The sequence below is a fragment of the Protopterus annectens genome, chromosome 13.part0 (assembly GCF_019279795.1).
Source record: "Protopterus annectens isolate FY-2018-M chromosome 13.part0, PAN1.0, whole genome shotgun sequence".
NCBI classification, from domain to species: Eukaryota; Metazoa; Chordata; order Ceratodontiformes; family Protopteridae; genus Protopterus; species Protopterus annectens.
In genome coordinates this window covers 772,804,886-772,829,946 of record NC_056747.1, presented here as the reverse complement: position 1 = coordinate 772,829,946, position 25,061 = coordinate 772,804,886, and the positions used below count along the sequence as shown (strand labels likewise).

At 38.9% G+C, this 25,061-nt stretch overlaps 1 protein-coding gene across 1 annotated transcript in view; it reads left to right on the top strand.

Annotated features, from left to right (window-relative positions):
* The window catches only part of LOC122787655 (trafficking regulator of GLUT4 1-like), a 318,921-nt gene extending 294,177 nt beyond the window's left edge, over window positions 1–24,744 (top strand). Inside the window, exon 3 of the mRNA XM_044054479.1 lies at window positions 22,397–24,744. Within this exon, the coding sequence (XP_043910414.1) occupies window positions 22,397–22,416 (20 nt within the window). The 3' untranslated portion in view covers window positions 22,417–24,744. The remainder of the gene's footprint in view (window positions 1–22,396) is intronic.
* Window positions 24,745–25,061: the final 317 nt, after the last annotated feature.

The window sequence follows — 25,061 nt, the reverse complement described above, 5'->3', positions numbered from 1 at the left end:
TTCCTTCCTCATTCAGTAGCAGAGCAGCCCGTCTGAATTTTCCCCTATTCCTACATATTGCCTGAGATCCTGCCTAAACTGCTTAGGTGATACATGATCCTTAGCCAAATGTGTGCCTCATTTCTGATGCAGGGTATTGAAACCAGATTTTACATCCATCATAACTCTCCTACAAGGTTCCGTAGCTCATGTGCATGTTTAGCAGCACCAGTCATGCACAGGTCCTACATACCAGTGCAGCTGTCCAAACATGTAAGAGATCAAAGCATGGGTTTACATATCCAGTGCTTTTACAGACACCATGCCATTAGTATGAACATTAGGATTTCATATTATGCATGCATGCAAGTGACAACTAAGAGTTTGCCTCCAAGTTCTAAAATAAAAGGTATGTGTTTACCTTAATATTAGATATGCTTAGAAAATTTGGTGTTTGTAAACCTTCAGGACTTAGCATGACACACATATACAGTTTAGTGGGTAAACCTTTGTTAGGTTACTTTTGCACCCCCTTTCCCCACTGTACCCTTTGTGTGTCCCATCTCCTTTGCCATTTTTTGTCAACACTAATGTGAAAAACACATAGGCACGCAGCCAGCAAGCCTTCCTCTGTCCAAATGGGGGTGGTTGGAGGAAGGGTTCTTAAATGTTGACTGAATTCTGTAAATGGATCTAATATAATGGTAAGTACATAACTGTTGTATCTGCCTAAGGAGAACTCAGTCTTCTGTAATCTTCAGATCAGAGCCCTTAGCTAATCCTCATGGATAGCTGGCCTAAAGAAAACATACCATTGATCACCGTAGCCACCAAACAAGGACCTAGACCTTAGGGATGACTAAGTGGTAGCTGTGCAAATATCATCCGAAGATGCTTTTTTGAAAAAAATGCTGCTGAATTATCCACAATCCTACTGGAATAAGCTTGGGACAGCCCTGGCAAATCCTTGCCATACTTATTTCTGTACAACAGAAATATCATTTGATATAAATGATGATGATGATGGTCAGCCCTTGGAGAAATGTGCCAGAAGGAAGAAAGAAAAATATATTTTAACTGCTATTTTATAAAGTGTTTTACTTAACAGAAAAGCAGTGATGGCATTCATTTCTGTACCGATCGCACCCACCAACTCCCTTTACCCCATTGAAGAAATCTAAGTGCTGGCTGGATAGCACAAAACTGAAGGCCGAGTAACTCGACATTGGAGAGTGACATAAAGCATAAAGGAAGGAGATTTGGGGCATCGGCGATGCCAGGCAGGAATTATTGATTCGTTTGAAACAGTGAGAAGAGTCCTGCTTAGCCTGCGGTAACAACTGTTAACAGGATTGCTTCACGTGGGCTGGGGCAACAACTTGTACATAGAAGTGAGACCTGGATATTTATAAATTAGGTTTGTTTTATGGACATTTGAGCAAATTTATAATTTACAAATAATACGGACATGATATTTTTTCGTTCATAACTGTTGAGCTAGTTGATTTTATCCAGCCAGTCGGTCTTAAAGCAAGGCTAACTAATTTGTGTGCTGTGGTTTTACGTTGCTAACTTTCTCGTACCTGGTTGGCATGTTGCTGTGCTCACAGGAATTTGTAATTTTCCCATTTTAAAGTAATGTAGGTATATATACCTCTCAACTTGCAGTTAAGTACGAATGTGGTAGCACCAGTCCCGATACGAAAAAAACAGCAATAAAGATCACGCTTGACTTGAGTTACCCTGACAGCTAAGAGGAGGAGGATTCAACAAGAGGTGGTTGGGGCCACTAATGGATACATCAGTTATATAAAAAAACGCATCTAACATCATTCAACCATTCATCCAGTGTCTGTGGCGAAGAAGTGAAGGCCGCCGTCGATTTAATAAGGTACAAGCGGTCAACAAACTAGGCCCATTTGTGACATTTATTGAACATATAACACAAAGTAAGAATGGAGTATAGCAAACCCGCCAAACACTTAGCCGTAACCTTCACCAACTGATAAGAAGCCAGTATACGTAACGAAATGAATAAAAAGTTGGTGTCAGCTCCTAAATCACTTCAACTTGATTTAAAGTACATGAAACAGGAATAAAAGACAATGTCAAATGTTATTACCTTTCTTATATGCAAGCACAGTTTTTTCAGACCAAAACTAGATGTAGAATACTCGCCCGTCACTCCGCCACAAAACACACGGAGCAAATGCAAACAGCAAACCAAAACAAGGAAATTACGTTGTCGGTAGTCAGCACAGGTCTATTCAGACCAAAACTAGGTGTGGAGTACTCGCCCGTCACTCCGCCACAAAACACATGGAGCAAATGCAAACAGCAAGCCAAAACAAGGAAGTTGCGTTGTCGGTAGTCAGCACAGGTCTATTCAGACCGTATTAAACGATGAAACAAGCTTGATGGTAAACGAACCAGAAAAAGTCACGACCAAAAGATTAATCCAGGTCTATTCAGACCAGAAGTGAACAAAAAGCACAATTCAGTAGTCATATAACATGAAATATGCACGTCTCTGTAGTAAAATGGAGTTCAAGAAACATCAAACGTTCTGATAAAACACAATAGATTTATTGGATCCACAAACAACGATGGTAAGCGCTTTCGCAACAAGTGCTTTTTCAAACCAATATTTTCTCAAGTAAAACTAACACTCCCTTTTATACTTAAATCATTGGTACTTAATGAGCATATTTAAAGGGATAATTAACTCAATAGCCACTAATCATAATAACTATATATAGCATAGCAGCTGTGACTAAAAATAAAAATAATACATACATAACAATAGAACAATAATAAGCAAATATAAATATATATGCTAATTATAAAATGAATAACTGAAATAAATAAAATCATTTTGTACATACTCAAAAAAAATTTTAAAATGCGTGTATACGACATGTATCATAAAAAATATATATTTATGTAACACAACAGAAAATACAATTTGATAAAATGGTTGTAGTGTATTTGTGTATGAAACATACTAATTGATGAATGAATGAATAAATAATTATGACTCTGCGTGTATAATAAAATAGTAAAAAATATATATGTATATAATAAATGAAATGTATTATAATACATAACTATTTTATCCAAGACAACTAGACTTTCCATATAATTGTGTTTTGTATCTACGTATATATATATATTTATTTATTGTTAAGTGTATAAAAAAGAATATTTAAATGATAAAATAAATTAGCTGAAAGCTAAATGCATATGAATACTAATGCTTGTATATAAAGGACATTCATTGGGGTCTCTGTCTCCTGTTTTTAAGCATGGGTTTTAATGGAACCCTATCATTGAGCCCCGGAGAACAATGTGCTCTAGTTCTTATAATCCATTGGGCCTCTACTGATTCCGTAATATTTTTTACATCTCCGCCTCTTATATTAGGCTGTAAAATCTGTATAACTGAAAAAGAAAAGATGTGTGTACTGTCTGTGTTAAGAATATGCTTAGATAAAGCATTCACTTGAGATTTTATTCTAATTTGATAGAGATGTTCCCTGATACGTTCCTTTAACATTCTATCCGTTTTCCCTATGTAAAAGGAACTACAGGAAGCACATCTAGCCATATAGATCAAATGTTTAGAAGTACAGGTGGCTTGAACTTTAAAATAAAATATTTCACCTGTGACTGGATGTACAAAAACTGGTAGATCAGATATATGACAACAGTATTTACAGCTATTGCATGGACTAGTGCCTGCAAATTCTGCAACTGTGTCATTTCTAGTGTAATCAGCACAACAAAGTAATTTGTGTAAGTTTTTCTTATTTTTATAAGCAAAACTGGGATGTTCATTTATGAACCTTGATATCTCTGAATCTAACATAAGAATTCCCCAGTGCTTGATAATACATCTTTAATGGCATTAGAGTCATTAGTATAATGAAGTGTATATCTAACAGGATTTTTGCTGTAGAATGTGCCTGATCTGTCATTTAGCCTATACGCATTTAAGCCATTTTCAGAAAAGATCGGGGCAGCAATGCCTTGCCTTAATTCCATGACTGTGCCCAGTACATCCATAATTTCATTAGTCTTATAACTTCTATCTCTAAATCTATTAGCTAATGCCTCTATCTCTTTTTCAAATATATTAGGGTTCGAATTTAACCTAGAGACCCTCATACCTTGTCCTTTTAAGATATTTCGAAATACATGGGGGGGATGCATAATGTCCCTATTCAACAGACTGTTCCTATGACAGGACTTCCTGTGCATACCGGTATTAAAGGTCCCATTAGGTAAACGCCAAATCTGTATATCCAAAAAGGAAATACTATGCATTGAATATTCCATTGTAAAACTAAGAAAATCCACCAACATATTGACCTCCTTCTCAAACTTTAATAGATCATTTATGCTACCTTGCCATAAGAAAAAAAGATCGTCCACGAAACGCTTGTAAAAAATTACATGTTCCATGAAACTGCTTAGATTAGATAACATATTCTCTTCCCAATAAGCCATTACCAGATTGGCGTAGCTATTGGCACAAGGTGTGCCCATAGCTACGCCATTCTTTTGTAGGTAATATGTCTCATTGAACATAAAGACGTTGCTGTCAAGAACTAGCTCCAATAAAGTACATACAAAATCCACTCTGGTTAATGTTACACTCAGGTCTAACATTAACCAGAGTGGATTTTGTATGTACTTTATTGGAGCTAGTTCTTGACAGCAACGTCTTTATGTTCAATGAGACATATTACCTACAAAAGAAAGCGTAGCTATGGGCACACCTTGTGCCAATAGCTACGCCAATCTGGTAATGGCTTATTGGGAAGAGAATATGTTATCTAATCTAAGCAGTTTCACGGAACATGTAATTTTTTACAAGCGTTTCGTGGACAATCTTTTTTTCTTATGGCAAGGTAGCATAAATGATCTATTAAAGTTTGAGAAGGAGGTCAATATGTTGGTGGATTTTCTTAGTTTTACAATGGAATATTCAATGCATAGTATTTCCTTTTTGGATATACAGATTTGGCGTTTACCTAATGGGACCTTTAATACCGGTATGCACAGGAAGTCCTGTCATAGGAACAGTCTGTTGAATAGGGACAGTATGCATCCCCCCCATGTATTTCGAAATATCTTAAAAGGACAAGGTATGAGGGTCTCTAGGTTAAATTCGAACCCTAATATATTTGAAAAAGAGATAGAGGCATTAGCTAATAGATTTAGAGATAGAAGTTATAAGACTAATGAAATTATGGATGTACTGGGCACAGTCATGGAATTAAGGCAAGGCATTGCTGCCCCGATCTTTTCTGAAAATGGCTTAAATGAGTATAGGCTAAATGACAGATCAGGCACATTCTACAGCAAAAATCCTGTTAGATATACACTTCATTATACTAATGACTCTAATGCCATTAAAGATTGCATTATTAAGCACTGGGGAATTCTTATGTTAGATTCAGAGATATCAAGGTTCATAAATGAACGTCCCAGTTTTGCTTATAAAAACAAGAAAAACTTACACAAATTACTTTGTTGTGCTGATTACACTAGAAATGATACAGTTGCAGAATTTGCAGGCACCAGTCCATGCAATAGCTGTAAATACTGTTGTCATATATCTGATCTACCAGTTTTTGTACATCCAGTTACAGGTGAAATATTTTATTTTAAAGTTCAAGCCACCTGCACTTCTAAACATTTGATCTACATGGCTAGATGTGTTTCCTGTAGTTCCTTTTACATAGGGAAAACGGATAGAATGTTAAAGGAACGTATCAGGGAACATCTCTATCAAATTAGGATAAAATCTCAAGTGAATGCTTTATCTAAGCATATTCCTAATACAGATAGTACACACATCTTCTCTTTTTCAGTTATACAGATTTTACAGCCTAATATAAGAGGCGGAGATGTAAAAAATATTACGGAATCAGTAGAGGCCCAATGGATTATAAGAACCAGAGCACATTGTTCTCCGGGGCTCAATGATAGGGTTCCATTAAAACCCATGCTTAAAAACAGGAGACAGAGACCCCAGTGAATGTCTTTTATATACAAGCATTAGTATTTATATGCATTTAGCTTTCAGCTAATTCATTTCATCATTTAAATATTCCTTTTTTATACATTTAACAATAAATAAATATATATACATACGTAGATACAAAACACAATTCATATGGAAAGCTTAGTTGTCTTGGATACAATAGTTATGTATTATAATACATTTCATTTATTATATACATATATATTTTTTACTATTTTATTATACACGCAGAGTCATAATTATTTATTCATTCATTCATCAATTAGTATGTTTCATACACAAATACACTACAACCATTTTATCAAATTGTATTTTCTGTTGTGTTACATAAATATATATTTTTTATGATACATGTCGTATACACGCATTTTAAAATTTTTTTTGAGTATGTACAAAATGATTTTATTTATTTCAGTTATTCATTTTATAATTAGCATATATATTTATATTTGCTTATTATTGTTCTATTGTTATGTATGTATTATTTTTATTTTTAGTCACAGCTGCTATGCTATATATAGTTATTATGATTAGTGGCTATTGAGTTAATTATCCCTTTAAATATGCTCATTAAGTACCAATGATTTAAGTATAAAAGGGAGTGTTAGTTTTACTTGAGAAAATATTGGTTTGAAAAAGCACTTGTTGCGAAAGCGCTTACCATCGTTGTTTGTGGATCCAATAAATCTATTGTGTTTTATCAGAACGTTTGATGTTTCTTGAACTCCATTTTACTACAGAGACGTGCATATTTCATGTTATATGACTACTGAATTGTGCTTTTTGTTCACTTCTGGTCTGAATAGACCTGGATTAATCTTTTGGTCGTGACTTTTTCTGGTTCGTTTACCATCAAGCTTGTTTCATCGTTTAATACGGTCTGAATAGACCTGTGCTGACTACCGACAACGCAACTTCCTTGTTTTGGCTTGCTGTTTGCATTTGCTCCGTGTGTTTTGTGGAGTGACGGCAGTACTCCACACCTAGTTTTGGTCTGAATAGACCTGTGCTGACTACCGACAACGTAATTTCCTTGTTTTGGTTTGCTGTTTGCATTTGCTCCGTGTGTTTTGTGGCGGAGTGACGGGCGAGTATTCTACATCTAGTTTTGGTCTGAAAAAACTGTGCTTGCATATAAGAAAGGTAATAACATTTGACATTGTCTTTTATTCCTGTTTCATGTACTTTAAATCAAGTTGAAGTGATTTAGGAGCTGACACCAACTTTTTATTCATTTCGTTATTTATTGAACATATACCATGTTTGCTTTGGGGCTAACTGGTAGTAACTGTTGTACCTTTTGCTGGATGTCTTTCCGAGAGGTGTAGAAGCGAAGGCTGTCATTTGTTTATTGAGATCGGACTGATTATATCCACAGAGACTTTGTTTAGTTTTGGTTTTCATGATTCTTTAACTGTGTATTTTTGACTAATATTATTGTGGTGTGTTCTCCTGAGTTGGTTATAAGTTGAGGCTGGCACCAGGTTCGTTGGAAGTTGAAGGGACATATTGATTTAACGTTATTTGTCAGCTAGCATTTGTGCTTTCTTGAACTAACACAAATGGTTATAAATTACAGGGTTGATGCTGTTCAGTAGTGTCTAAGTGGGTTCCTTCTATTATATATGTATGACAACTTTGAGTGGAAACTGTTGATATAAATAACTTTGGTTTGTTAACCACACCCTCAGTCTTCACTCACACATACCACACCACACCCTTTGCACTAACACCCTTAACTGCTCCTCTACCACCCACTCAACACCTCCTACTATCACTCACCACTACAAAAAGTAACATAAAAGGAGAAGAAACAAACTAATACAATGGCTCTCCTACACTTAAAGGAAACTTTCTATACATTAACTACTTTGGTTCTTCTCTGGTTATCCATCCTTACATCCTACCACACACAACTTCATCTCACCTATCCAACTCAGTGGCAAACAGAGACCACAGCCAATACACTAAAGCTAACACACTTCCCTATATCTCCATTTGACCTTACCCTAACTCAACTCCACCCCTATGTTAATTATAAACCAACAAACAAAATTAACCCCTACTTATCCCAGAAACAAAATAAAATACTACAAAAACTACTTAAGCTCTACCCATACCTAACTCTAAAACTCTCTTGCTGTGGAGACATACACCCCAATCCAGGACCCATTACTTCACTTCACCCAGACCTAACCCAACCAAACCCTCTTTATAACAGACCAGCCTCCTCTCTTCTGCTCTTAAACATTAATGTATGAAGTATACTCAACATAGTTCAGGACCTCCATGCACTATTGGCATTATACAAACCAGCTTTAGCCATACTTACAGAAACTTGGCTTAGACCAGAGCACCATGACAATGAGATAACACCCCCTGGTTACAATATTATACGGAAGAATAGGCAAGGGAAAAAAGGAGGAGGCGTAACCATACTGTTTCAAAATAATCTCACAGCAGAACAGCTTAACTACAACTCCCAAGATGACAATGACATAGAACTCATTCTTGCTAAATTAAAACTAAACTCTAGCAAACACATAGTCATAGAAGGTGCCTATATCCCCCCCGGGAAACAATACTGACACTATGGAGAACCTGCTACACTGGATGACTGTCTCCCATCCTCATGAGACCATACTCCTAGGGGATTTTAATATTGACTGGTCTGGCTGTACCAACTACAATCCCTCTACCCACATTAACCTGCATGGGTTTACCTAAGTCATAGATACCCCCACAAGAGTTGATAAGAAAACCAAATGACAATCCATCTTAGATTGGATGCTTCTGTCTGACCAGACCTTAGCAAACCAGGCAGGCTGCCAACCAGACAATTTAAGCGACCACCAACCAACCTATCTTATTAGAAATAAATCCCAACACTATAACCAACCCATCCTCAGAATAGTTCACAACAAAAAAAACTTCAAAACCAAGGACCTAAACAATGAACTAAAACACTGTGACTGGTCTCCCCTTAAACACCTACCCCTAGATGAGGCAGTAGATTACTTTAACTCAACCTTTCTCAAAATCCTAAACCGTCATGCACCAGCCCATACCATCAGAGTTAAAACTAACTATGCCCCTTGGCTAACAAAACGAACCAGAACCATAATGAAAGATAGAGATAGAGCCTGGGCTCAATTTCATAAACTTAAAACCACCACCACAAAACAAATCTTCTTAGCACTATGGAACAAGACCAAAAAACTTATAAAACACGATAAAACCAATTACTATAAAACCTTGCAAGACAAACACACACACACACACACACACACACACACACACACACACACACACACACACACACACACACACACACACACACACACACATTATTGAGTACAATGCACCAATTGGAATGTACCTGGCTAGACATCTCTAGCAGCTGGAGAGACCACAGAGGTACCTAACCAAGAGGATTATTGACCTCCAACAGTTACACTATGCAGCACGATTGAAAAAGCTAAGACTGTTCTCTGTTGCATACCGCTTTCTCAGAGGCGATCTCTGTCTAGCGTACAGAGCCATGTCCAACCTAGAATTGTTGAACATGCTCCATCTTAGCAAAACCAAATCTACTCAAGCTACATGCTCTAGGGATATAAACCTCAACACAACAATGAATAGAACATGCTGGAGGGATAGATTCCCTTCGCAGAGACTTCCCTTACTATGGAAAAGGGTCCCGATCTACATAAGACAGAGCCCCTCACTATCACTCTTCAAGAGGAACCTTGATGAGTGGATGGGTAACAAAGTTCACATCGGGGATCACACCAACAGCACTACTAGATAGGGGCCAAGGGTACTAGCTGCTAGTACAAGGGTCTAGGGAACTACTAAAGGGGCGGTGAATACCGCACAATGTGGCTGGACTAATATATGCCTTTGGGCAGATAGCCCAGTACCAACCTATGAACCTACACCCCTCAGAAATTCTGGTCCTTAGTAAATAGATTACTGCACCCAGGTAAAACCAGCACTCCCACACCCATAGTACCAACCGACGCTGAGGACATCCCTACCCAATTCAACAAATTCTTCACCGAAACAGTCCTAGCCTTATCCAACACCATAAATAGCATGACCATTCCCACTCCTTCACCAACCCCTACTACCCCTATTACACAACAACCTCCCCCAGCTTTTCCTTCACCCCAGCACCCACACAACTCATTACTAAACTCCTCAAGAAATTGAAACCTACCACACTGGCTGCTGATAAACTTCCCGCTGATTTCCTTCAACTATCAGCTGATGCCATATCTTACCCTGTGTCTATCCTCATTAACAGATCCATATCTGAATCTAAAGTACCTAACCTTTGGAAAATATCTCATATCATTCCACTCCACAAAGGTGGAAACTCCCCTGAGCTCACCAACTACCGGCCAATTGCAATTTTATCACCCCTATCAAAAATGCTTGAAAGAGTAGTACATACACAACTAATGCAATACCTTCTAGAAAATAACCTTATATCAGCATCACAACATGGCTTTTGTCCCTCCCATAGTACCACAACAGCCCTATTATCCTATACCAACATAATCAACACCAACAGAAACAACTGACTTTTTGTATCCTGTTTTTTTAGAGTTATCCAAAGCCTTTGACATGGTCAATCACAGTATGATTCTCAAAACTCTATCTACCCTCAACCTAACCTCCCTCACTACATCATGGTTCAGCAGCTATTTATCAAGCTGACAACAAGCAGTTCTATGGCAGGACCAATTATCCTCCCTCCTACCTGTATCTATTGGAGTCCCACAATCCTCCATTCTTGGTCCCTTACTATTCTCCATATTTACAAATCAGAGAGCTGCTTCCTCTCCTTCTGCCTCTATAGTGCAATATGCTGATGAAACTACTATCATTTGTGCTGCCCCTACCCTAAGCAAGCTACAGACAATAACACAACACAGCTTCACTCTGGCTGAAGCATGGTTTTCTACCATAAAACTTTTACTCAATCCCAAAAAAACTAAATTAATTCTCTTCAGCCCAGGTAGATCCCCTGCACTCAATGACTTCATCATTAACTCCAAGGACAATACCTCAATCACCCCTACAGCACACACTAAACTCCTAGGAGTAGTAATCGATAACAAACTCAAATTTGATATATACATAGCCCAAACAATCAAAAAAGTTCACAAAAAGCTAGGTCAATTGTATAGGAATAAGCAATTCATGACCACTTATACCAAAGCCACCATTGCCAGAACCCACCTATTATCCACCCTACTGTATGCCTCACCAATCCTGACTAATCTTCGCCACAGCAAACAAAGCAAAATGGCATCTTGCTACAACAAGATTGCCAACTTTGGCACAGATGCCTCTACTAGAGCCCACCACTGTCTTTCCCTCAAATAGCTCAACTGGCTTGAGCTGCCTCTATTACTTCTTACCACTCAACTCTCCAAAGCCCACAAACTATATTACCTCCCAAATAAAATCCCCATTTTACAAGACCTAATACAACCCTACACCACCACCCAAGCCTTAAGGTCAACAGACCAAAATCACATAAATGTCATCAAACACAGGAATGAGGCTAGCAAATTTCTTTTTGCCTGCTCTATAGCAAAAGTCTGGAACTCACTTCCAAAACACATAACTTCTACAGGTTCTGCTCCACAATTTAAAAAAAAACTACTTAAAACCCACTACTTTAACAACTGGCTATGCCCATGTGACTCCCCAGGCTAATCCACTACATTTGCAGTGATACAATGATTCTACCAAGGATCATCCAATACTGCCTAACCTCTGTATATTAATTCTTAACTAACGATGTTCTATTCTGTTTGTATCTACTTATTCATCTCTGAAGACAGTTAAACATTTACCTACATACAAGTGGTATGCTTCTAGAATACAATAATTGTATCTATACATATATCTGTTAAGAAAGGTAAAATATGCTCTTGTATAATATTGTATGCATTTAGGAGAAAGTGTTGTAATTCATAAAATTGTTATTTGTTAGATTGTTTTTTAAGTGGAGCTTTTCTCCCCAGGCCTCCGCTGAAAATGGACCTGTGTCCAGTCGGACTTTCCCAGTCAACAAATGTAAAATAAAATAAAAATAAAATAAATGGGCCAAACAGAACTCAGTAACTTTTCACCATAACGTTTGTGAAGCAAAATAATTAAACAACTGATTATATTTTGTAATATTTTAACCCTATCTATATATTGTAATATTTTAACCCTATCTATATAATACCTAGGTTGTCTGTGGATATCCATCCCTGGCAAAAATAATTCACCTTGGTTGGGATAGTTTCTGTGCAATACTGGAAGTTTAGTGGAGTGATTAAGGTTTCACTTAGTGGAGGCTGTAGGCATAAGAAGAAACAGGTACAGAGGGTGGAACAGAATGTCTTCAATTTGGAAATCCTTCTGGTGCAAGTCACAGCTACTAAGAAGAGGGTTTCCTATGTCACAGACGTCAGTGATGACCGATGACTCAGACAAAGGAAAGGTTATTTTCTCCAAACCAAAATAGAGATTCCATGGGGAAATGGCTTCTTAATGGGAGAATGCAAATAAAATGCATCCCTCTGGAAAACCCAGCATACTTAAAGAGAAGCTAATGAAGACAAATTCTGACCATCCTGAAGATTAGATACGGCAGACATGTGCACTTTAACTTATGAGTATCTGAAACCCAAAATATTTCTGACAAACACTGAGGAGCTTCAGGAACAGCAGCAAGGGACTGATCAGTGTCATACTATGTTGCCTGTACTGAAAACTTTTTTTTCCATTTTTCCTGATACATTTTCTAGTTGGAGGGTCTCTGAGAAGAAGACAGAATATTCACCACTCTGCTTGATAATCCCTGATTCTTGGCTTTGAGTAAAATAGAGGAGCCAATTATTAATTTTTGAGAAGGAATCTTTGATTGCACCTTCCCTGATGGATAAAACAATGGATTCTTCTTCAAAGGCAGCCTGAGGGCAGGTTTCACTGACAACTATGCAACTGAAGGAACCACACTTGATTAGGCCAATACAGAGAAATTAAAATGACCTTCATCTTGTGGAACCTAGCTTTCTGTATGAATTGCATCATTGATGGAAACAGAAGAAAAGAATACAGCAAACCTTGAGATCAGTATTGGATAAACACATCCCAGAACTGTCCACAAGGGGAAGGAATGAGAGGGAAAATTTTCTAGCACATGGCAATTGTCATAGGTGCAAACTGATCACAAAGCAGAGATCCCTGCATCAGGAAGTGTCACAGTAATGGCCAAACTAAGTAACCACTCACAGGGTATCGGCAAACAGCAGTTGCTTCTGTCCCCAAAAGAGCTAACCATCCCAGTGATATGTGTAGCAATCACACAATGGTGAGTTTTAAATTGCTGACATCTTAACTCTCATTGTTTCATGACACATTGATTGGGACATCGTTCTGCCATGTTTGTTGAAGTACCAGGCTACAGCAATATTGTCTGCATAAATACCTAAAACTCCAGCATGGAGAACATTCTGGAGTGCCTGAAAGATAGGCAGGATTATTCTCATCTCCAGAATGTCAGTGTGTAGGAATGTCATCTAGGATGATATCCCTTGAACCATCTGCTGCTGGAAATATCCCAATACCCTAGAGCAGAAGCATTTGTAGTGCCATGTCATTAGGTGTAAGGACAATGAAGGGGGTGCTCGGAAGAAGGCTGCATAGTTCCAGCCAAAGAAGCAGACCTTTGTGAAATGCTCTGGAAATTCTGACTAACTGTTCTTGAGTGTCCCCTTGTTGGTTCTACTGACAACAAAGCATCTACTTTAAAAGTCTCATATGTAAATGGGTGAAAGGTATCACGAATAAAAATGCGGTTGACATTATTCCCAGCACTTGCAGTCAAGGTGCACAGGCACTTGGTTCTGTGAGTCCAGGGACAAAACTGTCTGCAAGAAACAGTGCACCCTATCCAAGAGTAAATAGTAGAAATAGATCAGTAGAAGTTCTGGTACTGATTATTGTTCCTGTAAACAATATTTCGTCTGTGGGATTGTGCTCTGATTTCACCAGATAAGAGTGAGACCCCCACCCAGGGGAATAAGCTGAGCAAAGATTCCTATGCTAGATGAGACTGTCCCTTATAGAAGCAAGTCATCTAGATACAGCAAATCTGTGATATCCTGCATGTGAAGATAATTCACCAATAGTGCCATATATTTAAATAATACCTGAAGGGCTGAAGTGAGACCAAATAGCAGGCTCAAAGCTGGTACTGACTGGTCTCAATTGTGAAGTACAGGAACTTTCTGGATGGTCTGGTGACCTTTTTATGGTGAATAGCATCCTGAAGCTTGAAAGAACATTTCCAATCTCCATGTGAAAGCATTGTTTGAGGACAATGGTATTCATGCTGCTGATATCCGATATGGGTCTGAGGTCCTGAATCTTTCTGGGGCAGCAAAAATAATGTGAAATAATTTCCCGTGCTAATTGATCTGCAGGGACCTCTTGAATGTCTGTTTTTATGAGTAAGCCTTGTGCCTCCTTTCAGCCTGTATTTCTAAGGGACAGCTTGTCCTGCAATGGTAGAAATTGCCATCTTGGCCTAGACATGAATGGGATGCAGTCTCCATGTTTGATAATCTCCCTCAAGCACCTCTCCCTAGAAATTTTCTACCACTGGAAGTGGTGAAGAAAGAACCTCCACTAACTATCTCTGACAAGGGAGAGCTGTAAAGTGAGTCAGGAGTAGCATATACCCCCTTCCCATTACAGGAATAATGCCTCCTTCAGACCATTATGACACATGGCCATTGATCCACTGATGTTGCTCAGAGCTAGCTAACCAGGAATGACCAAATCCAGATCCCCAGATCCTGTTTACTATGGACTCTGCAGGGTTTACCAAAAATGGCTTTTTCCAGCTCCATTGTGTCTTGAAAAAGAAATGTTAGGCAAAATGACCCCCCCCCCCCGTGGCTGAAATTGACAGCCTTTTCTCCTTCATTCCCTGGTGATGTAGGTCAATTTCAGACTGAAACAGCGAAGGTCTATAAACACATCTTTAATGCTTTTAGCAGGAGTGATGATGCATATTGATATTGGATCCTGCTGCTTATGCCTCTCACATGTCACATGCTAGGTTGAGTCATGACCTACAATGTAGTAGGTCTGGGGTTTGAGCCCTGCACAGTCAACAAGTTGCTGATTGTGAAATAAGTTGAATCCTGACTGTGGAGTTTTCCCTTTAATGTTAAATCAGGTAGGCCATTAGCAGTAAGCAACATTTCATCTAAAATACCCTACACAAAATAAAGTACGTGCATAAGGTATTTCTGTACCCTAAGGCACAATTCTGAGGATGCAAAAGTCTGGTTTCCCAGCCTATCCAAACCCTCATCTGTGCAGAGACTGTGAGTAAAAAGTAGGATTCCTCTCCAGGGTGACCACAGCAACAATGACATCCAGTTTAGGGGTCTCTGCCCAGATAACATAATCTGTCAGGGGATGTTAAGATCTTATTTGCTCTCCTCAGTAATGGAGGGTCACAGTGTTGGGGTTACTTCATGCTGTGTTTACTGCTCCTCCAGTAATGTCAATAAGTGAAGAAAGTACCCAGGAGGATATCCAACATGTTCTGCAAAAATCATCCATTCATATTTACAGACAGGAGAGCTCTTGAGAGGATCAGTGGCATTTTTCTGTCATTGTCTGCAAAATTCTGCCACATTTTAGATCATTTGGTTGCAAGGGTGGGGCAACAGAACACTCTTCTTCCTTATCTTCCATCATGGCTTCAATTTGTGGAGTCTTCTTGTTTCATTTGCTTGGTCTCCATTGAGAACTTTCCAAGATCAGAAAACAAAAATAGTCATTGAAGAGAGAGCTGATTAAGAATTGAAAGACTCTGATCAACCTCTGATGGTAGCATTGACAAAAGCTGCTTGAAAATCCTGGACTGCAGTAGAAGCCCAACACCAGAACACCCAACATCAGTCCCCCGAGACAGACTGTGTCTGTGTAAAATGCTGGCAAGAGTGATGCCAGACTCAGTGCTGGACTACCTGCATGTTAACCAAACACTGTGACAACCAATATAGAAATAAATCAGCACAGAAGGCAGTGAAGAGCTAAACGCCAAGGCAGATGGATGAAACTAGTGAGGATAGGTCAATCTTGGACCCATTGGAGGTAACTTGGGGCCAGCCAGAACCAGAAGAAAGGATCCCCAACACTAGGGGTACCAGCAGTAGCCCACCCAGTCAACAGTGAAAGACAGAGACTCAAAAAAGCAAAGTGTAAGTATATGAACTGATGGTCTATCACTTGAAAATCAGAAGCTAAATATTCCTACCGAGCAAATTATCGTGGAAAAACTGACTGCTCATTATCATGCCTCTTGAAAGTTTAGCAGAAGGAAGGGGCAAATACTGCCTGCCTTTGTCGAAATTCCACAATAGCCTTAGCCAGCACAACATAATCAATAACCAGCAGAACAGGAGATTACCTGACTGGAGAGATACAAATAAAAACTCTGTGAAACAGGGTAAAGTGGAAACTGCATGAGATGCTTGACTTAAGCTAATGTTCATCGCAATAACAGAAGACACAAAGGTAACAGAAGGGGACCACTACATCACAGCAGCATGAATACCTGTACAAAAAGAAAAATATGGCATTGCTTTCAGTTTAATCAGCTTAGCACAGTCTTGATGACTGACTGATAGACTTTACCAACTTAAAGAAAGGTTGATTTTTAAATGGAGAAGACCAAGGTTGGCCCTTATTAATGGAAGAACTAGAAGGAGAGAAAGAAAAGTGAGACCACCTTCTGCATATCTTGATGGACAATGGAACCCATGGTTGAGGACTGGGGGCTTTGCCAAGGCTTCTCTTTAACATGAAGCTGCAAGACACACTCTTTTCCTACACCTCCTTAAAGTAGCCTCATTACAGCTGGCACAGATATCACAAGGTTATGTCTCATGCTGTGGGTCTAAGAAATACAAACATTTACAAGTACTGTTGGCATGAGTAATCTGCTTGCCACAGTCACTCCAATTACAAATACAACTCATGATGATGACAAACGAGAGCCAAACCCTGAATTAACAAAAAAGAAGAACAAGCATCAAAGTCCAACACAGGTCCCAGAAGGAGGAACAAAAGCTTCAGCAAGAACTTGAAGGGTGGGGATAGCCTAACAGCAAGGATGGAAGCCCACCACAGGTCCCAGAAGGAGGAACAAAAGCTTCAGCAAGAACTTGAAGGGTGGGGATAGCCTAACAGCAAGGATGGAAGTCCACCACAGGTCCCAGAAGGAGGAACGAAAGCTTCAGCAAGAACTTGAAGGGTGGGGATAGCCTAACAGCAAGGATGGAAGCCCACCACAGGTCCCAGAAGGAGGAACAAAAGCTTCAGCAAGAACTTGAAGGATGGGGATAGCCTAACAGCAAGGATGAAAGCCCACCACAGATCCCAGAAGGAGGAACAAAAGCTTCAGTAAGAAGCTGAAGGGTGGGGATAACGTAACAGCAAGGATGGAAGTCCACCACAGGTCCCCGAAGGAGGAACGAAAGCTTCAGCAAGAACTTGAAGGGTTGGGATAGCCTAACAGCAAGGATGGAAGCCCACCACAGGTCCCAGAAGGAGGAACAAAAGCTTCAGTAAGAAGCTGAATGGTGGGAATGTCCTAAAAGAAGGAGAAGGTGCATTTGAAAATCAAAAAATTCCTCAGATTATGGCAAACATGAAAAAAGAGTAGTGAAGGTCAACAACTGATTCACACAACATCCAGAAAAAAAAAATTTACTAAGAGAAAGTCTACATGGTCTGGGGCTATTAGCATTCATAAAAATGCTTTTAATAACAGCTAGAATCTAAAAAAGGGAGGTGAAAGATACAGGGTATCATGCAAAGTGTGAGGCACAAAAATGGCCCAGGAACGTTATCCACCAAACTGAACATGCATGACAGAATAATCCCTGCAGATTATTGAAGACAATGGTCTCCTTAGACAGATGTTGCATTTCTGTGAGAAGCAAAGCTCCACAGTCTCATGCAAGAGGTTTGTTTCTTGAGCCCCTTTAGTTAATATATTAACTTCTGAGTTGGCTGTGCCACGGAGAAAAAGGAACTTCCCTGTTGTGACCTTCAAAAAGAGTAACGGTTGCAAATGAGTCATGTTTAGCCACTGTGTACTGTCCATATGAATACTTGTTACAGATTTGAAGGCAAAGATTTCAAATGGCTCCCTATTGAAATGTCAGCACGAAAATGCTGAACAAAAAGCAAAACAAAAGACAAAATGAGGAAAAGAGTCAATATCAAGCATCTGTCTCCTCCCCAAAACTCTTCTTGTTTCTGCATATACACCAACTCAGATCGTCATACCTGTGAGAAAAACGAATATTCCAAGAAATGGCAATCTCAGACTTATATGTAAGTCCGTATATTTGCCCATTTCCCTACAAGTCTCTCTCCCTTTTCCTATCTCTACACTTTCACTCACAGATCCCAGTACAGAATATAACCAATGCACATGTCCTATGCTCTTTGCCTCTGAATTTCCCTTCTCTTTATGTTCCAATCGCTTGCTACACTTTCACTGTACTCTCTACCTGCTACCATGTATACTAACTTCTCAACTGTCTGACTCTCTTTACCCCAGATCTGACTTCAGTACTGCTTTGCTCTCTAATTCCTATTACATTATGATATGATTAATCTTTCACTTACCTCCTTTCTCCTGAATACCGTATCTCTTCTAATGTTATGTTATGTTAATGTTATGTTATGTTATGTTATGTTAATGTTATGTTATGTTATGTTGTGTTATGTTATGTTATGTTATGTTATGTTATGTTAATGTTATGTTATGTTATGTTATGTTATGTTAATGTTATGCCAGTCTGCTTTTCTCTGCTCCATCATAATATGTTAATACTGTTAAAATATCATCATATGTGAAATACTAATAGAAGACAACTTAGTAGGTGTTTCTTCATTAGTCAGATGTACTACTTTTCAGTTTTATAACATAAACTGATGTCTGTAATGTTATGTACTAATCTTTTAGGTTTTGGTCTACTGACAAATTACATATAGATAATCATGGATTCCCACTATGAAAAGTTCACAATGTCCTTACTAAAAGTGTGTATAAATTGTTTTCTGGCTCTGCTAATGAAATTGGATTTATAACAAATATGTACTGAATTCTGACTACAAATTTATGGTGTAGTTTCTGCTATTGTACGTTTGGGGCTTCTTCCTCCTGGACCTCTTCTATAAACAATATCTGTTCAGTGGGTCTTTCTCAGCTAACTAAATAACTAACTACAATAATAAATAATAAAATTAAATAAAATAAGTTAGATGAATAACTAATCTCTATAAGACAACACTACTGTGGTGAAAATCAGTGGTACTCCATGCAGTAGTACCTCCTATGTGCCATATTATTAAATAATGCTGAGCAGGACCTCCCTGAGATTTGGACATACACAACTGACAAGGCATGTCCCCTATGGTTAAGTTAAGAGGAACAGTAATTAAAGACCATCTGCAGGAGAAGAACAGCATTCAATAACACTGGAAGGACTTGACATAGTGCAAAAGAAAGAAAAAAAACAACAGAAAATATATTTGTAAATGAGAACAGAAAGACACAATTTAAAACTTGTTGTTAAATGTTCAGTAATAAAACATGAATCAATTGCCCGGTTTCAAATAAGTCATAGGTTGTGTTTTCATTGAGTTATCATTATAGTTTATGCACATAGCGATCTTTATTTAGCTTCAAGATTCACACCACAGCCAAGAAGCCTATAACAGTACAGAAACAAATGATAAATTGGCAGAAAAGGCCAAGTAAGGGAACTAAGATTGCCTAATTTCCTCCAGCCTAACACTTCATCATAGATTGGTCATAGGCAGCATACTTTAATTTGTTACACTTCTCTGGATTTGCAGGACAGTCCTGAAGTTCCACATTGACTTTTTCACACTCTGCATCTTCTGCGTAGCTAGGTTAGATGCCTGCTAGCAAATCTGTTAACTTGTAAACACACACCACACACACACACACACACACACACACACACACACACACACACACACACACACACACACACAGTCTCATGCCATACTCATATATTTACATGAGCACACATGTAAAAACACACACTATGAAATGTACATGAAATATTGAGACCTGCTATGTTGACTGTACCAAGTTCCTCAGGTGACATGAACTACATAATTGTACCTCACCACTTGACAGTCTGTCAAAGAAGTCTGGAGTTGTGTCAGCATCATTTCATTACTTATGGTAATTGAATTTGTTTTCGTTTAATTAGCATTTACTATGTATTTATTTAATAAGAATATAATAGCAATGTTGCACTTTCTACAAACAGTATTTTCCATAATTATGTTTCTAATGGTGTCTGGTTCACCCTGCAATCTCCCCTTTAAGTAGAAATTAATGTGGACACCAATCCCTGTTACAAATGATATAGAAAATACTCTAGATTGGAGATATCTTTGAACAGCTGCGGTAGTGTTGTTGCCTGACAGTAAGAGGTTCTCCGGTTCGATTCTCGGCTGGGGTGCCTTCTGTGTGAAGTCTGCATGTCCTGCCTGTGCTCGTGTGAGTTTCCTCCGGGTGCTCTGGTTTCCTCCCATAATTCAAAGACATGTGTCTGGAGCGTTTCTACCCGGGCCTCCACTGAAAATTGGTTTCAGTCCAAGTCGGACTTTCCCGGCAAACAAATGTTAAATAAATAAAATAAAACAGGAATGTAATTATATCCTAAAGCATCAGGTACATAGATATATACCATATGAGCAGCACACAAGAAATGGTGCCGAATCTGTTGTTCCTTCACATATTTTACTGTTAGTCTAGTCATAGCTCTCAACTGTCTAGATTTTTGCAGAATATCCAGTTTTTTGCCTTATATTTTTTGTCTGTTCCTCATAAAATTTGTGGTTTTCTGGTAAATCACTGAGAATTGAAGTTACTAAATAATAGCATATATTTGAAATTCAGATAACAATTATAACAGCAATATTTAAAATCTGTCCTTATTGTTGTGCCTTTGTCCCCACATTATTTTAAGCTTTGTCCAGATTTCTTGCCCTAAGAGGTTGAGAGGTATGGTCTGGGCTAAAGAATCACACTTCATATATTCAGAAGTATTTCTCTTGTCATAAATTCCATTACTTCCAACCATCAATCTTCATTTATTTATTTTTCTTTACTATGTACTTTTTGCTCCATGCATGTTGACTATCAAGCCTCTGCCAACTGGTCCAGAGTCAACTTTTCCCTCATACTTGGTATCCTCAGCAAATGGGTTACAGCCGTCCTGAGGCAGCAAAATCCATGCAGCCATCTGGCCTATTTAACTCTCACCAATATCATAGTAATAAGGGTGTATGAGATAGGACCTAGCACTGCCCTGGGTGGTGTACAAACAACTTGTGTCACTTCAGGGACCACCATGCCATCCTCTTATAAGTTCAGAGTTCTGTGCACTATCAAGGAGGGCTACTAAATACATTGTGGCTTTGTGGCCAAACTCCCACTCTAGGACTGTCCCTTGTGTCATTGTCCTTCTCCTGAGGAGGCATGGCATTTTATGACCCCAGTCTTCTCCCATCCTCCCAGGATAGGCATACCAATGATCTGCATGCCAGCTCCAACAAAAGCCCGAATTGCTAACTGAACTTGACACACTAAGGGGCACTGCTGTATTCCACTCATTTGGTGCCTTGTGATGCTCCCTATCTAGCACCTCTCAGCACTAGGTTGAGGGGAAAAAAGGGTCTCTTCTCTAATCCGGTACTCTTTCCTTTTCTAAGGAGGAGCACCAAGTCCTAACACACTCACTCTCTATTGTCCCGCCATCATGTTTATATGATGAGCGAAAATTTAAAAAAATGAATCTGCTGATCACACCGCCTAACACGTTGTGCCTGAGGCAACTGCCCCCTTTGCCCATCGTAGCTACTCTTCTGCCTAGGTGGGGTCACAGTAAAGCATATATCCTTCTACAGCAATGGAGGTGGCACTTTTATCCTCATTTTATAAGTAAAATTTCTGTGATATACTGCCATCTGTGAAAATGTGATGTATACAATGCCCCAAGACTCAGGTCATGGCTGAAAAGGTAGCTTGACCCATCTACACAGTCATAAAATGCAGTATAAATAAATAACAGTATATCATGTCTTTTAATGTTCATTTTTTCCATGATGATTATGTATTGATCTTGGATGGCACATTGCTTCCTGTTCTTTATCTCTGTTGTAGTAATGTATAGACTGATAACTACGTCTCCCCATTTTCTTTTTCTGCAGTTTTACACCATAATTATTAGCTCTTCATGCTGGTCAGGCTGGCAAGACAAATGCTTTACTCTGAAGATTTTATATCATTAAAGAATACGGTTACCAGAAAACATCCAAGGAAAAGTGGAATTCAGACAACAAGTCCATGACAAAGCATGCACAAACCTCAAACATGGAAACTTGCCCTTGACTCAAAAAGGCTGACTGCTGTCTGTTTTGAATACATACAGGCAAAAGTGGGCACAGGCTTGAAGGCTACATTATAGCCAGTTAATTTGTGGATGAAACACCTCTAGGATGCCAGTAAACACTGACTTTAGTTCGATTTTAACATTTCAAAGAGCTGCAAGGCGTAACTGCAAACTTTATGAAGAAAATCTGCATTTATCCTAGTAAGGAACTACAGCACATCCAAAGGCAGGGCAGCATCATGCTGGGGGTAAAGTAAAGTGAAGAAAGGAAGAATGGCATGACTTTTTGTTTTGCATCATACCGTTAAAGCAAAACATGACCATTTTGCATGCCACTGCGAATGCATTTGTAATACCCCTTCCTGTTCATTCTATCTTTGTCCTCACATTAAGTAATCACATTTAATAAACTGTTGAAATGTTTTCTGTCTTCATACTAAACTGAACTGAAGTTCAAATGAATTCTGCACTAAATGACTGTCACTGGGGTTTTATTGTTGCTAATCTCAACTGAAAATTACACTGCAAAGTATACCATTCTGTGGGTATAAAATCCACAAAGCACTTTGAATACTTTGAGCTCAGTGTACAGGGGGTCAGAGAACTCATAGTGCCCCATAGTGCCTATTTTGTAATGAAACTGAGTTCCTGTAGATTTGGGCGAACCAAAGTTAACCAAAGACTTTGCTGCTTGGCCTCACATAATGCACTGTTGATCATAAGATATGTTGTGTGACCTTCTAATGCCTTCTATACATTTGCCATATGAACCAGTAGTTCTTATATAAACCCAAGCCTGTGATCTGAAGCAATCCGACAACAGAAAAAAAAATCTATACGCACACACAATGGGCACAGAGTTTCAGCATGCCACACAAAACTGTTTCACTCGATTGCATGCTGTGCATCTTACACCACAGTCATCATTCTGTCTCTATGCAGCCACTCTTTTTCTTGTTCAGTTCTAACTGTAGCATTTAGGCAGTGCCACATTCTTGTTTATGGTGTGGCCCCACTCATAAATATCCCTTCCTCGTCAGGTACCTTATTTCTAGTACTCAGCTGATGCTCCATTCCCACGCTCTGCTGTCTTCCTACTCCTCACATATCCTTTACTTCCATGTTTCCATTCTGCTTCGATGCTCCATTCCCACGCTCTGCTGTCTTCCTACTCCTCACATATCCTTTACTTCCATGTTTCCATTTTGCTTCGATGCTCCATTCCCACACTCTGCTTTCTTCCTACTTCTCACATATCCTTTACTTCCTTGTTTCCATTCTGCTTCGATGCTCCATTCCCATGCTCTGCTTTCTTCCTACTCCTCACATATCCTTTACTTCCATGTTTCTATTCTGCTTCGGTCAGTCTCCAGAAGCCGTGACTGGCATTTTGTGCCCTGTTCTTGATCCTTAACATATGCATTTTTCAAAATGTGTTCCCCATTCCCCACTATCCTTTCTCTATTTTGTGGGGAAAATTGCACACTGGCACTAGCTTGTCTCTATTCTCTTGCTCTGTTCCCTGTCTCAGACAGATTTACATGTACATACAAATATCATAATGAAGTAGGCCCTCAGACAGTAACTGCCACTTCAGGCCACTACAGAGCATGGAGTCCTCAGTGTGAACTTGTCAGCTCTTTTTTACTTTATCATTCTGACCTCAGATACAGCCTTTTACATGCAACTGCTTATTTCAGTCACAGCTTTTTCTACTGGTAAAATTAATTGTTTTGCATTCTTCATTAAGCAAGCAAAAGCTGGAAGTATCAAAACCCATGTCTGCTTGGTGGCTACATCATGCTCCCTCATGGCTGTGCCATTAACCTTTAGCTAATATAGCTCTTCCCAAGACAGATGTACATATAAAGATATCGAAAAAATCACAAGTACATCCTAAATGACCAACCTTCTTAACTACTATGTACTGACTCCTCCAAGTCAAGTAATATTGAATTTCTACAATCTCTGGTCCAGCTCCATATGTCTTTCTCATGCCACCTTCCAGATAATCAAAGATACTAACAATATGTTTCAACTTTCTTTCAACAACATCTTTATATAATCTTTTGGGGCAGTGTTGGTGAATTTCTTGTCACACACACACACTCTCTCTCTCTCTCTCTCTCTAACTATATGAGTGTGTGTGTGTGTGTGTGTGTGTGTGTGTGTGTGTGTGTGTGTGTGTGTGTGTGTGTGTGTGTGTGTGTGTGTGTGTGTGTGTGTGTGTACATGAAAGCAAGAATTCATTGTCTGACAGTGTAAATTTCCTAATTACACATCTGCATTGGCTCACTGAATCAGGGTTTGTTTGTATTTGTAACTTAGGAGTCTGAGATAACGTATCACCAAGCAGCTATTACACAGAGATGACTTTGCACACGTTTAACTGATATTGGAATTCACACTGATTCTTTTTCTGTTCAGTTGTGGTTACAGGCAGACAGCTTTCTGGAAAACTTTATGTAATCTAAACTTAATAG